The sequence below is a fragment of the Manis javanica genome, chromosome 5 (assembly GCF_040802235.1).
Source record: "Manis javanica isolate MJ-LG chromosome 5, MJ_LKY, whole genome shotgun sequence".
Taxonomy (NCBI): Eukaryota; Metazoa; Chordata; class Mammalia; order Pholidota; family Manidae; genus Manis; species Manis javanica.
In genome coordinates, this window is record NC_133160.1 from 154547359 (window position 1) to 154562623 (window position 15265).

At 37.8% G+C, this 15265-nt stretch overlaps 1 protein-coding gene across 3 annotated transcripts in view; it reads right to left on the bottom strand.

Moving 5' to 3' along the window:
* Positions 1 to 273: 273 nt before the first annotated feature.
* Positions 274 to 15265, bottom strand: part of PI4K2B (phosphatidylinositol 4-kinase type 2 beta) — a 51405-nt gene continuing 36413 nt past the window's right edge. For 2 of the 3 annotated variants that reach the window (XM_073237772.1, XM_073237770.1), the window contains one exon: positions 274 to 2711. In XM_073237772.1, the coding sequence (XP_073093873.1) occupies positions 2538 to 2711 (174 nt within the window). In that variant the 3' untranslated portion in view covers positions 274 to 2537. The remainder of the gene's footprint in view (positions 2712 to 15265) is intronic. The other variant, XM_073237771.1, reaches the window with a different exon arrangement.

A 15265-nucleotide genomic window follows, 5' to 3' on the forward strand; every position in this document is an offset into this window, starting at 1 on the left:
TTTCTTATGGCTGAATAATATTCCACTGTGTATATCTACCACATCTTCTTTATCCATTCATCTACTGATGGACAGTTAGGTTGCTTCCATTTCTTGGCTATTGTAAATAGTGCTGTGATAAACATAGGGGGCCACATGTCTTTTTGAATCTGGGATCCTGTATTCTTAGGGTAAATTCTTAGGAGTGGAATTCCTGGGTCAAATGGAGCAACACTAAGAATCTTTGCCACAATTCTGTACAGTTAGTTGCCCAAGCACCTCTGGGAAAGGAGATTAGGAAACATAAGAATTTATTTGTCTGTTTATAAATCTTTAAATGTAATCTGATCAAAGAACATATCATCATCATTTTTTAAATAAGGTTTTAACACCATCAGTACAGAACTTTGAATCAAAAAAAATTTTTGTGAATCAAATTGTTTTCAAGTTTGCAAAAATAAATGTTTCTACAAGTTTTAATTGCTGACAAATTTGGGAGAGAATAAGGTATTAAGGTAGCATATAATTAAAATTAAAATGTTGCTAATTAAAGAAGAAAACATATTTTCTGGAATTATAAAAAATTAAATTATGCCACTAATATATAGAGTAACAAATGGTAGTTTGACATCATTTACAAACATAAGTGTGTCTGCAAACATTCTAAATATTCAATATACATACTTCAGGAGAAATCTTGCCTTAAAACAATGATTTTTATTACTTTTACTTCACCATATTTGACACTATAAATATACTTACTGAAAAAATTAGCACAATGTTTAAATAAGAATTAAGTTCATGAAAATTTACAAAAATAACCAATGTACTTTAACTTGTGATCACATCTTACATATTTCAACTTTACTTTTTTATAAAACTAGTAATTTACTAAGTTTTCCATTATAAGAATTATATGGCAATTCTCAAAGTACTGAAAAAATTGTTTTATGAAAGTCATATCAACATCATAACAACGTATTTCTTTAAGAACACATCTTGAAAAGGCACATTTTAATTACCAGGACTTATCTAAAGATATAGTAGCTTGAGTTTTGAATTTCCAGCCAATTTTCCATTATCTCAACATTAAGATCACGGAGGACTGGGGAGATAGGAGGACACAGGTTTCCAATGAACTGCTACTAAGGCAGCACTGTTCTCACTCATCACATCCATGAAGTCCAAGAGAAAGATGTGAAGTTAGGGGAAACTGCAGAACTGTCTTCCATCCTAATTTAACCTCCAGGAAATTCTTTTTACACAAAAACACTTCATTAAAAAAGAAAATCACATGACAGAAAGTTTAAAAAACAAAAGGCCAAGACTACAAACTGCCCAGTTTAGTCTGAAGAGTGATGTTATTTCTTTGCAGTCTAGAGAATGAAACTTTTGCTCCTTTGGAATCACATCTTTATATTGCGCTCATCTCAATTTAAATCACTTGGTGATTTAAAAGTGCTACAAATTTTTAGGATATCAGACATACTATATTCAAAATCAAATATAAATGATTTTATGGCTCTATCAGTCATGTTCCCATTTAAATAGGGCTGATATTCTAAAGTTGACTATAATTGTAATATCAGTAATTTCAAGTACTCTACAATACTACAATTATTTTTAAGAGCTTATTGTCCTAGGACCCCAAAATGCAATCCATTGTGTACTTTTGAGGTTTGGTTTACTTTTCAGTGAAGTTTAATACTAATTGAAGTACTAAATTGAACAAAATCAGTAGTTTAAATTACTGATTAAGTAACTGATCCTATGCAAGAACCAAAAGGGAATTTTTAATGCTATTTTGGAATTTGAAAATATTGGGGATCTACCTTAGTTTCACATTATTCACCTCAAATCTCAGTTGAGTGCTTCCATTTTTTTAAAAGGGGGGATATCTTGAGATTGCTTTCTCTATAACAAAATAACTGAACAAAAATATTCTGAAATACAAAAAAGAAAGTGGTCGTCTGTTACTTAACCAAAATATAATTTTCTGGTGGTGCTAATAATGGTCACTTTAGGGGTACTTATTCAAGTTCTAAAACAGCAGCTTTTTAAGTTAAGGCAACATTGCTTTATTATTCTTACTTGTTTTTCTATCAGCTACTCTGTTAAAGTTCTTAAGAGCAGTTTCCCCCTCAAAGGTTTTTTATAATGTAAGAAGAGTTAGCATGAACACTCTTCTCAATGTTTAAAAAGTATATAGAAAATTACTGTATTCAAAGTCAACAAATACCTATCTGCCTGGAATTCTAAAGTAATTACTATCATTTCAGAAAGTGTAAACCATGAAATTACTTTTTAGACTAACATCGACATAAAATAAAAATTTTCTACAAAAATACAATATAGGAGATATATCACTTCTTCCCTGAAATAGAAATTTAGTATTTGGAAAAAAAACTGTAAACTTTTGATTACATTCAAAGATAACCTTTTAAAGACTTACATTATTCAAGGTTTTGGCAAATGGAGCTCTTAACAGATTTACATTACCATAATGTTTCAGTAATGCAATAACGCCAAACAGTTTGTTTCTCTTACTCTTACATCTGCTACCAGGAGGAAAAAAATGGCTTCCGGCAATGGACAGTCTGGGTGAAGGAATTGCTGAGGTGGACAATCCGGCCCTGACTGCCACCTTTACTGCGCTCCACAATCACACAAGGCATCTGCACCAGCTGGACGGGACTCTTCTCATCTCTCAAGGCCTGAGTGAGATTTAAGATCTGTGAGAAGAAGAGATATTTTCAACATTTCAAAAATGACCACCCATTTATGCCCAACAGAGACTATGAGGAGGATTAACTGCTATAAATATGTTATACAGATGAATGTATGTTCATACATACATATACATACACAAATGTACAAAATTAGAACTAAATAATTCTTGCCAATTGGTAACTAAAATATTCTAGAATCACCTACATCCAGGATCAATGGAATCAGAATCCAAGTAAAGTTAATGGTTCCATATACTCCATTTGACATAGAACCTAAACAAATACTGGTCTAAACAGTCTGCTTTTAACTAAATACTTGCCTTATCCACTCATTCATCAAATAAATTTATTGCATGCCTACTATGTGCTAGGCTCTGTTCTAAGTACTGGGGATACCAAACAAAAACCCTGCCTTCAAAGAGCTTATGCTTCAGCAGGAAGAGGAGTGAATTCACATAATAAGTAAGTAAGTTATACCAAATATTAGAAGGTGAAAGTGCCATGGGAAAGCACGATGCAGGGCTAATGGGCTGGAGAGCTTGGGAAGGTGTCCATTTAAAATCAAGTTCATTTAAGAATTTACTCTTCACAGAAAAAATAAAACTAGGAAAAGTGAAATACATAATACTCCATGTTTAAACATACTCTTGTAGTTGCTACTTGAGCATATAACTAAAGTTATGAAACTCAAAGTGTAGCTTGTAGCCTATTTTACTCTGTTCATATAAAATAAAAAATAATTAATTAATTACTTTTTTCCTGCAAATTAGGTTAAAATCCTTTTTGGCATATACTTTAGAATAAGAATGTTTCCTTCAAGTATTTGAAAATATGTAATATACATTTTACTGGTTCTGGTACAGACTATTTTAATAGTGATAAGCATACAGCTTTCAACAGAAAGCCATACTAATATGTAAAGTTCCTAATAGTTTGAATAGTATAAGTTTGGTAGTTTAGAGCCTAGAAGATGTGAAGTATTTAACACATCAGATACATAAGCATTTGCTAGCAACAGCAGTTACTCATTGTATTTATGGTTTAGGATTCTTTTTAGGTTCTTCCCTGAAAATCTTCTAGGCTGGCTATATTTGGATAACAAGACAAAAAGAATTTATGAACTTTACATTTAAGCATTCTTCTTAGAATATAAAATGTGGACACTAGGCAAGGCTAAGGAATGAAATGTTCTGGTTAGTCTCCTCTTCTAGTTTTAAAAATTCTATTACAAAAATGTTAGTCTAAACACACTAATTTAAGTGTAACATCAAATATTTTTCCAACTAAAAACAATAATGATTGTTGTAGAGTATCTGGAAATCAGAATGGCACAAAAAAGATAAAAGTCATTCTACAAGATTAACAGTTTCCAAATATATAATAGCAAAAACTATTCAAACCTAAATGTATCCTAAATATTAATATTTATTTGGGAATTGAGAAGACACATGATAATGTTGTATTTATTTATGAAAGAAACTTTACTAAGCATGCATTGCATGGGGGAGGAGAGAAGATTAGGAGGAAAAAAGTCATGTGAGCTCTTAAGCATTTACATTCCAGAAAACAGCCTGTATCAACAAATAACTGTAATATAGTGTGATAAATACTTTAACAGCGAAGCTATGCCCTAAGGGGATCTGATCCTCTTTCCTACATACCACCCATTTTTTTTATTTCTTAAAGAACAAATCTATTTTTCTATGTTTAAATCGGAGATTATTTTTAGAAATAGATAAACATTTCAGGCGAAGAGACACACTATAGAATGCTCCAACTCTGCCATATTTGCTAGCTTAGTAGGGATGTGATACGTCAAGGACAGACGGTATCAACTCACAGACTTCAGCATATAGACTTTGCTTTCCTTGAGACTGCTTCATTGGGCGTAAGAAGCACTGTACTATCTGTATAAAACCATAAACTTTCTGCTTTACGGTTGCTTCGAATTTACTTTTCAGTAGTAAGATGTCCAATATGAACTTTAGAATAAGGATGTTTAACGTCAAATTTCTGAGTAGAATGTGACACTGGTGCATTCCCAGGGAGTGCTGTGGAAATCAGAACTCCCTGAGTGGCAGGAGGAGCCTAAGAAGGCAAATCTGGAGCTCCAAAGAAAAACTGTTCTCAAGATGAAGAAGAAAAGGGACAATGGGAAAATAGGAAAGGGAAAGAACAATAAAGAGTGGCCAGGCTCAGGGGAAGCTGCAAATTATGAGAGAGAAAGGCAGGTATATTGGAAGAAGGCAGATCATGAACGGTCTTGTTGACTGTGCTCAAAGTTGGGACGTGAACCTGTACACACTGATATCAAGGGAGTTTTAAGTCATATGAGATATGACCAGATTTGCTTTTAGAGATATTGTTCTGGTCTAATGTGGAAGAGGGATTGGAAAAGATATAAGGAAACCACTTAGATGATTAATTCAGAGGAGAGTTGATAAAGGGTCCCAGGCAGATGCAGTGCTTAAATGTTGCAGATCTGCCAGACTAAGACAAAGCCCCTTATTTTACAGATGCAACCTGTTACTTAACCCCTTTAAAGCTAAGTTTCCTCCATATAAAACTTCCTTCCTGCAGATAACTATGCAGAGCTGTTGGGAGTATAAAAGATAAACATGGGGGAGCCAAGATGGCGGCGTGAGTAGAGCAGTGGAAATCTCCTCCCAAAAACACATAGAGCTATGAAAATATAACAAAGAAAAATCTTCCTAAAATAGAGACCACAGGACACAGGACAACATCCAGACCACATCCACACCTGCAAGAACCCAGCGCCTTGTGAAGGGGGTAAGATACAAGCCCCAGCCCGGCGGGACCCGAGCGCCCCTCCCCCCGGCTCCCGGCGGGTGGAGAGAAACCGGAGCAGTTTTTTTTTTGGCGAGCGCTTTTTGGAAGCCTTAGAGGGACGGGCCCCCGTTGCTGGGGAGGCAGGGTGGCGGGACCGGTGAGGAGGTGCCTGGGAACGGCGCCGGAGGACAAAGAATATCCCGCGTTTCTCCCTGCGAGACCTGGGGGCGGGTGCCTGAGACCGGTGCCTGAGGACGGAGGAGGTCGCGCGTTTTTCCCCTTTTTTTTTTTTCTCTTTTTGGCAAGCGCTTTTTGGAAGCCTTGAAGGGACGGGGACCCCAGTGCTAGGGAGGCACGGTGGCGGGACTGGTGAGCGGGTGGCTGGGACCGGCGCCTGAGGACAAAGAATATCCCCCGTTTTTCCCTGTGGGACCGGTGGGCGGGTGCCTGAGACCGGCACTTGAGGACAGAGGAAATCGCGCGTTTTTCCCCTTTTTTTTTTCTCTTTTCTGCGAGTGCTTTTTGGAAGCCTAAAAGGGACAGGGACCCCGGTGCTAGGGAGGCAGGGCGGCGGGACTGGTGAGCGGGTGCCTGGGACCGGCACCTGAGGACAAAGAATATCCCGCATTTTTCCCTGTGGGACCGGTGGGTGGGTGCCTGAGACCAGCACCTGAGGACGGAAGAAATCGCGCGTTTTTCCCCTTTTTTTTCTCTCTTTTTGCCAAGTGCTTTTTGGAAGCCTTGAAGGGACAGGGACCCCGGTGCTAGGGAGGCAGGGCGGCGGGACTGGTGAGCGGGTGCGTGGGACCAGTGCCTGAGGACCAAGAATATTGAGCGTTCCTTCCCTGCGGGACCGGTGGGTGGGTGCTTTTTGGAAGCCTTGAAAGGACAGGGACCCTGGTGCTAGGGAGACAGGGCAGCAGGACCAGTGCGCGGGTGCCTGGGACCGGCACCTGAGGAAAAAAAAAAAAAATCGCGTGTTTTTTCTTTTTTTTTTCCTTTCTGTTCCCTCTCTCATTGTTGCTGTTGTTGTTTTGGTTTGGAGAGTGCTTTTTGGAAATCTTAAAGGGGCAGGACAGGTCACTTAGACCAGAAGCAGGGAATCTGGGGATCTCTGGGCACTCTAACCCCCTGGGCAGCAGGGAGCACAGAGGCCCCTTACGGAGATAAATAGTCTCCTGGCTGCTCCCCCTCTAACGGGGCTCCACCATTTTGGAGGAACAGCCCCAGCCAGGCCAAGCCCACAGCAACAGTGGAGATAAACCCCAAAGCAACTGGGCAGGAAACAGAAGCCCTGTCTGCGCACAGCTGCCCAGCACAAGCCACTAGAGGTCGCTATTCTCCCAGGAAAAGGCTACAAACCAACAAGAAGGGAAGCTCTTCCAGCGGTCACTTGTACCAGCTCTGCAAACTATCTCTATCACCATGAAAAGGCAAAACTACAGGCAGACAAAGATCACAGAGACAACACCTGAGAAGGAGACAGACCTAACTAGTCCTCCTGAAAAAGAATTCAAAATAAAAATCATGAACATGCTGACAGAGATGCAGAAAAAAATGCAAGAGCAATGGGATGAGATGCAGAGAAAAATGCAAGAGCAGTGGGATGAGATGCAGAGAAAAATGCAAGAGCAGTGGGATGAAGTCCGGAAGGAGATCACAGATGTCAGGAAAGAGATCACAGAAGTGAAACAATCCCTGGAAGGATTTATAAGCAGAATGGATAAGATGCAAGAGGCCATTGAAGGAATAGAAGCCAGAGAACAGGAACGTATAGAAGCTGACATAGAGAGAGATAAAAGGATCTCCAGGAATGAAACAACACTAAGAGAAATATGTGACCAATACAAAAGGAAAAACATTCGTATTATAGGGATACCAGAAGAGGAAGAAAGAGGAAAAGGGATAGAAAGTGTCTTTGAAGAAATAATTGCTGAAAACTTCCCCAAACTGGGGGAGGAAATAATCGAACAGACCATGGAATTATACAGAACCCCCAACAGAAAGGATCCAAGGAGGACAACACCAAGACACATAATAATAAAAATGGCAAGGATCAAGGACAAGGAAAGAGTTTTAAAGGCAGCTAGAGAGAAAAAGGTCACCTATAAAGGAAAACCAATCAGGCTAACATCAGACTTCTCAACAGAAACCCTACAGGCCAGAAGAGAATGGCATGATATACTTAATGCAATGAAACAGAAGGGCCTTGAACCAAGGATACTGTATCCAGCACGACTATCATTTAAATATGATGGTGGGATCAAACAATTCCCAGACAAGCAAAAGCTGAGGGAATTTGCTTCCCACAAACCACCTCTACAGGGCATCCTACAGGGACTGCTCTAGATGGGAGCACCCCTAAAAAGAGCACAGAACAAAACACACAACATATGAACAAGGGAGGAGGAGGAATAAGAAGGGAGAGAAGAAAAGACTCTCCAGACAGTGTATATAACAGCTCAATAAGCGAGCTAAGTTAGGCAGTAAGATACTAAAGAAGCTAACCTTGAACCTTTGGTAACCACGAATCTAAAGCCTGCAATGGCAATAAGTACATATCTTTCAATAGTCACCCTAAATGTAAATGGACTTAATGCACCAATCAAAAGACATAGAGTAATAGAATGGATAAAAAAGCAAGACCCATCTATATGCTGCTTACAAGAAACTCACCTTAAACCCAAAGATAAGCATAGACTAAAAGTCAAGGGATGGAAAAACATATTTCAGGCAAACAACAGTGAGAAGAAAGCAGGGGTTGCAGTACTAATATCAGACAAAATAGACTTCAAAACAAAGAAAGTAACAAGAGATAAAGAAGGCCACTACATAATGATAAAGGGCTTAGTCCAACAAGAGGATATAACCATTCTAAATATATATGCACCCAATACAGGAGCACCAGCATATGTGAAGCAAATACTAACAGAACTAAAGAGGGAAATAGACTGCAATGCATTCATTGTAGGAGACTTCAACACACCACTCACCCCAAAGGATAGATCCACCGGGCAGAAAATAAGTAAAGACACACAGGCACTGAACAACACACTAGAACATATGGACCTAATAGACATCTATAGAACTTTACATCCAAAAGCAACAGGATATACATTCTTCTCAAGTGCACATGGAACATTCTCCAGAATAGACCACATACTAGCTCACAAAAAGAGCCTCAGTAAATTCCACAATATTGAAATTCTACCAACCAATTTTTCAGACCACAAAGGTATGAAAGTAGAAATAAATTCTACAAAGAAAACAAAAAGGCTCACAAACACATGGAGGCTTAACAACATGCTACTAAATAATCAATGGATCAATGAACAAATCAAAATAGAGATCAAGGAATATATAGAAACAAATGACAACAACAACACTAAGCCCCAACTTCTGTGGGATGCAGCGAAAGCAGTCTTAAGAGGAAAGTATATAGCAATCCAGGCACACTTGAAGAAGGAAGAACAATCCCAAATGAATAGTCTAACATCACAATTATTAAAACTGGAAAAAGAAGAACAAATGAGGCCTAAAGTCAGCAGAAGGAGGGACATAATAAAGATCAGAGAAGAAATAAACAAAATTGAGAAGAATAAAACAATAGCAAAAATCAACGAAACCAAGAGCTGGTTCTTTGAGAAAATAAACAAAATAGATAAGCCTCTAGCCCAACTTATTAAGAGAAAAAGAGAGTCAACACAAATCAACATAATCAGAAATGAGAATGGAAAAATCACGACAGACTCCACAGAAATACAAAGAATTATTAAAGACTACTATGAAAACCTATATGCCAACAAGCTGGAAAACCTAGAAGAAATGGACAACTTCCTAGAAAAATACAACCTCCCAAGACTGACCAAGGAAGAAACACAAAAGTTAAACAAACCAATTACAAGCAAAGAAATTGAAACAGTAATCAAAAAACTACCCAAGAACAAAACCCCGGGGCCGGACGGATTTACCTCGGAATTTTATCAGACACACAGAGAAGACATAATACCCATTCTCCTTAAAGTGTTCCACAAAATAGAAGAAGAGGGAATACTCCCAAACTCATTCTATGAAGCCAACATCACCCTAATACCAAAACCAGGCAAAGACCCCACCAAAAAAGAAAATTACAGACCAATATCCCTGATGAACGTAGATGCAAAAATACTCAATAAAATATTAGCAAACAGAATTCAACAGTATATCAAAAGGATCATACACCATGACCAAGTGGGGTTCATCCCAGGGATGCAAGGATGGTACAACATTCGAAAATCCATCAACATCATCCACCACATCAACAAAAAGAAAGACAAAAACCACATGATCATCTCCATAGATGCTGAAAAAGCATTTGACAAAATTCAACATCCATTCATGATAAAAACTCTCAGCAAAATGGGAATAGAGGGCAAGTACCTCAACATAATAAAGGCCATATATGATAAACCCACAGCCAGCATTATACTGAACAGCGAGAAGCTGAAAGCATTTCCACTGAGATCGGGAACCAGACAGGGATGCCCACTCTCCCCACTGTTATTTAACATAGTACTGGAGGTCCTAGCCACGGCAATCAGACAAAACAAAGAAATACAAGGAATCCAGATTGGTAAAGAAGAAGTTAAACTGTCACTATTTGCAGATGATATGATACTGTACATAAAAAACCCTAAATACTCCACTCCAAAACTACTAGAACTGATATCGGAATACAGCAAAGTTGCAGGATACAAAATCAACACACAGAAATCTGTAGCTTTCCTATACACTAACAACGAATCAATAGAAAGAGAAATCAGGAAAACAATTCCATTCACCATTGCATCAAAAAGAATAAAATACCTAGGAATAAACCTAACCAAGGAAGTGAAAGACTTATACTCTGAAAACTACAAGTCACTCTTAAGAGAAATTAAAGGGGACACTAATAAATGGAAACTCATCCCATGCTCATGGCTAGGAAGAATTAATATCGTCAAAATGGCCATCCTGCCGAAAGCAATATACAAATTTGATGCAATCCCTCTCAAATTACCAGCAACATTCTTCAATGAATTGGAACAAATAATTCAAAAATTCATATGGAAACACCAAAGACCCCGAATAGCCAAAGCAATCCTGAAAAAGAAGAATAAAGTAGGGGGGATCTCACTCCCCAACTTCAAGCTCTACTACAAAGCCATAGTAATCAAGACAATTTGGTACTGGCACAAGAACAGAGCCACAGACCAGTGGAACAGATTAGAGACCCCAGAAATTAACCCAAACATATATGGTCAATTAATATTTGATAAAGGAGCCATGGACATACAATGGCAAAATGACAGTCTCTTCAACAGATGGTGCTGGCAAAACTGGACAGCTACATGTAGGAGAATGAAACTGGACCATTGTCTAACCCCATATACAAAGGTAAACTCAAAATGGATCAAAGACCTGAATGTAAGGCATGAAACCATTAAACTCTTGGAAAAAAACATAGGCAAAAACCTCTTAGACATAAACATGAGTGATCTCTTCTTGAACATATCTCCCCGGGCAAGGAAAACAACAGCAAAAATGAGCAAGTGGGACTACATTAAGCTGAAAAGCTTCTGTACAGCGAAAGACACCATCAATAGAACAAAAAGGAACCCTACAGTATGGGAGAATATATTTGAAAATGACAGATCTGATAAAGGCTTGACGTCCAGAATATATAAAGAGCTCACACGCCTCAACAAACAAAAAACAAATAACCCAATTAAAAAATGGGCAGAGGAACTGAACAGACAGTTCTCCAAAAAAGAAATACAGATGGCCAAGAGACACATGAAAAGATGCTCCACATCGCTAATTATCAGAGAAATGCAAATTAAAACTACAATGAGGTATCACCTCACACCAGTAAGGATAGCTGCCATCCAAAAGACAAACAACAACAAATGTTGGCGAGGCTGTGGAGAAAGGGGAACTCTCCTACACTGCTGGTGGGAATGTAAATTAGTTCAACCATTGTGGAAAGCAGTATGGAGGTGCATCAAAATGCTCAAAACAGACCTACCATTTGACCCAGGAATTCCACTCCTAGGAATTTACCCTAAGAACGCAGCAATCAAGTTTGAGAAAGACAGATGCACTCCTATGTTTATCGCAGCACTATTTACAATAGCCAAGAATTGGAAGCAACCTAAATGTCCATCTGTAGATGAATGGATAAAGAAGATGTGGTACATATACACAATGGAATACTACTCAGCCATAAGAAGTGGAAAAATCCAACCATTTGCAGCAACATGGATGGAGCTGGAGAGTATTATGCTCAGTGAAATAAGCCAAGCGGAGAAAGAGAAATACCAAATGATTTCACTCATCTGAGGAGTATAGGAACAAAGGAAAAACTGAAGGAACAAAACAGCAGCAGAATTACAGAACCCAAAAATGGACTAACAGGTACCAAAGGGAAAGGAACTGGGGAGGATGGGTGGGCAGGGAGGGATAAGGGGGGGGAAGAAGAAGGGGGGTATTAAGATTAGCATGCATGGGGGGGAGGGAGAAAGGGGAGGGTGGGCTGCACAACACAGAGAGGACAAGTAGTGACTCTACAACATTTTGCTAAGCTGATGGACAGTAACCGTAATGTGGTTGTTAGGGGGGACCTGATATAGGGGAGAGCATAGTAAACATAGTATTCTTCAGGTAAGTGTAGATTAAAAATTTAAAAAAAAAAAGAAAGAAAGAAAGAAAGAAAAGGGGGATTACTCCTTAACAGGATAAAACTATTGGTAAATCAAAGATCAACGCATGCTTTAAATATCCTTAATGTTGATCACTTAAAGGGTGTCAGATGATCAGCTATGGAGGTACTCTTTTCTGATAATATTCCTTTCTCTTAATTAAAAAAAAAAAAAAAAAAGCAGTTACTGTGTGCTGACCTCCAATGAGTTCTGCACAGTGGTATAGAGGGCATGTCAAAGTGTGGGCAAAGGGTCTGTTTGTTTCTATGCAGAAGATCAAGGCCTAGCTTGGATACCCAGAAAATGAACTAAGATACGATATGAGGAGGAGCTTCCGGCATCAGCACTCTCTGGAGGACTCGTGCCGGGGGATGATCATCAAAAAGCCTCCACAGGGATCCGGACGATGCTGCGGTTGTGGCTGCATCCAGCCCACCATCTCCTGGACTTGCCATAAGAAGGAGGAGGGAGATGTCTAGGCTGGCATGTGCATACAGTGAGACAACGAATTTGACTGGATCTGTACTGTTGGAACTCAACCAGGAGTTGGGAGGGGTGCAAGTTGTAGCACCCCAAAATCTCATGACTATAGACTATCTATGGTTAAAAGAACATATGGGATGTGAACAGATCCCAGAAATGGGCTGCTTTAATTTGTCTGATGGTTCAAGTACAGTTAGAAAATATCCATCATATCATAGATAAATTTTCACAAATGCCTAGGGTGCCTAAATGGTTTTCTTGGCTTCACTGGAGATGGCTGGTAATTATAGATTTGCTTTGTTTATGTCACCGTATTCCTATTATGTCAATATGTGTGTGCAAATTAGTTAGTAGTTTAAAACCTATACATACTTAAGGTACTATACAAGAAGATATGTCAAAGAAATAATCAATCCTCCCAAGTTTCCTTCATATGCTACATCTATAGCTTTTCTTCTTCCTTCCTAACTACAAACTTTAAATAGAATTCGTGCCTCATATCGAATTTACCGAGTATCATAATTCCTCCAGGTGGTAAAGATACCTCGAGACAAGTGCTGGGCATAGAAGCCACAGGGCATAAATCTGCAAAGAAGTAAAAAGCTAACCTTTGCAAACAATATGGCTTCTCTCTCACTTACCAACTTTACATTTCCCTGTATGGCCCCGGAAGATGACTGGTTAGCCAGAGACGGGTAAGATTCCTCAAGGGAGGAACAACCTAAGACAGGCACAGTCGCAGGGGGGCCATCAGGTGAGAATTTGGGGATCAACAGAGGTGAGGCTCAGAACCTCACCCCCCCTGCTTTGAGAGAAATCTTCTGCATCCGTGGATGTCTTGCTGCCCTTGTCTAGCCTGGATTAATACTTAGTCCATAGGCACACACCTGATCATCTGATCATCTACATTTGCCTTCTTACAGCACTAAACTATGTTTTCTACCTTTATCTTGCATCTACCTACCACTTCAGCATTTTATTAAAAATAAAAATAATAATAATAATAGGAGAAATGTGGGATCAACATATAAATCAAGTACAAAAATCAAATGAATATTCATATTTGACCTGATGGTTTATAGGTCATATTGCATGATCAAAACCGAAAGTTTCTGTGATGACTGCCCTTGTACTGTTCACCATGTAAGAATTTATTCACTCTGTAAGAATTCGTTCACCATGTAAGAACTTGTTCGTTATGCTTCAGAAGATTGGAGACTGACGAGAATTAGGCTTGAGATGGATTAATGATTGTACATTGAGCATTGACCCCCCTATACTGAATTTTATTGTTGTTAACAACCATTTGATCAATAAATATGAGAGATGCCCTCTCAAAAAAAAAAAAAAAAAAAAAAAAAAAGATAAACATATAAATATCCGGCCACTGCATAAGTACTCAGGAGGTACTGAAGTGTTAGTTTCATTTTCTTTAACATCATTTATTACTGTATCTGCAAATTATCTTCTGGTTTATAAATCACTGAATATAAGTTTACTGTGTATTCATAAAAAAGTTTTTATTTATTATTTCTGCCATTTTTTTCAGATCATTTGTAAAATGTTTCAGATAAGTTTTTTCTGAGGTCTAGTGTTCCAAATAAATAGGGGTAGAACAATGATCTTACTGACCTTGATCATGACTTACCACTATTTAATGTAAAATTCAAAATCTTTAGCTTTAATAAACATTACTAATCCCAGATTTTAAAAGAAATGTCTTCATACTATTTCCTAGTTCCAATCCATATTTTTATGTGAAGAATTAGAACATGTCATTGACAATGTATGTAAAACAGGAAACCTACTATAACTAAGGCAAAACTTGATTCTAGAAGGCACAAGTCATGAAGTTAACTGGCAAAACTGGGAGAGGGATTTAAGGGATAATTAATTATAAAAGAAATAACACAAGTATTTTGACTCAAAGAACTGGCTGAATAATGATTCCATTGTTTACAACATAGTTTACTGTTATTTGTTTCTATTTGTTAAGCCTCTCTTTCAAAAAGCACTGATGTACTTTAGAATATAAAACAATAGCTGAATTTTTCAGACCACATTTTCTTTAAAAACAAACAAACAAACACCTAAAATCAGAGAACTACGTAACCATGAATATGGTCAGGGCACATTATATTTTTTGGCTATCAGAAGGGTCAAAACCAAATTGAAATAAAAAAATAAACAAAATTAAATTAAAACATAAAATTAAGGTATCATTTTATTTTTTCTTTCCTTAGATCTTGAGCTTGTCATTTTTATAGTTTAGTACACACATCTGTATAATAACATAACTCCTTTGTGAATGAAACAGGATACAAATAAATTAGCCTAAAATAGCAGAAGGCCACTGGTATATCTTTGTAATAGACCTCAAAGCTGGAACACTTTCATTATCTTTTCAGAAAAACATTTAAATATAAATTTCTTATGTACTCATGTTAATTTACAACTAAAGCTTACAATAAAATTATTTAGTTTTTATTTTTTAAAAAAGGCATTCCCAAGATAAAGATATTATTTTAAGCAATAAAATAATTCCAGAAGATGGAGAATATTGGT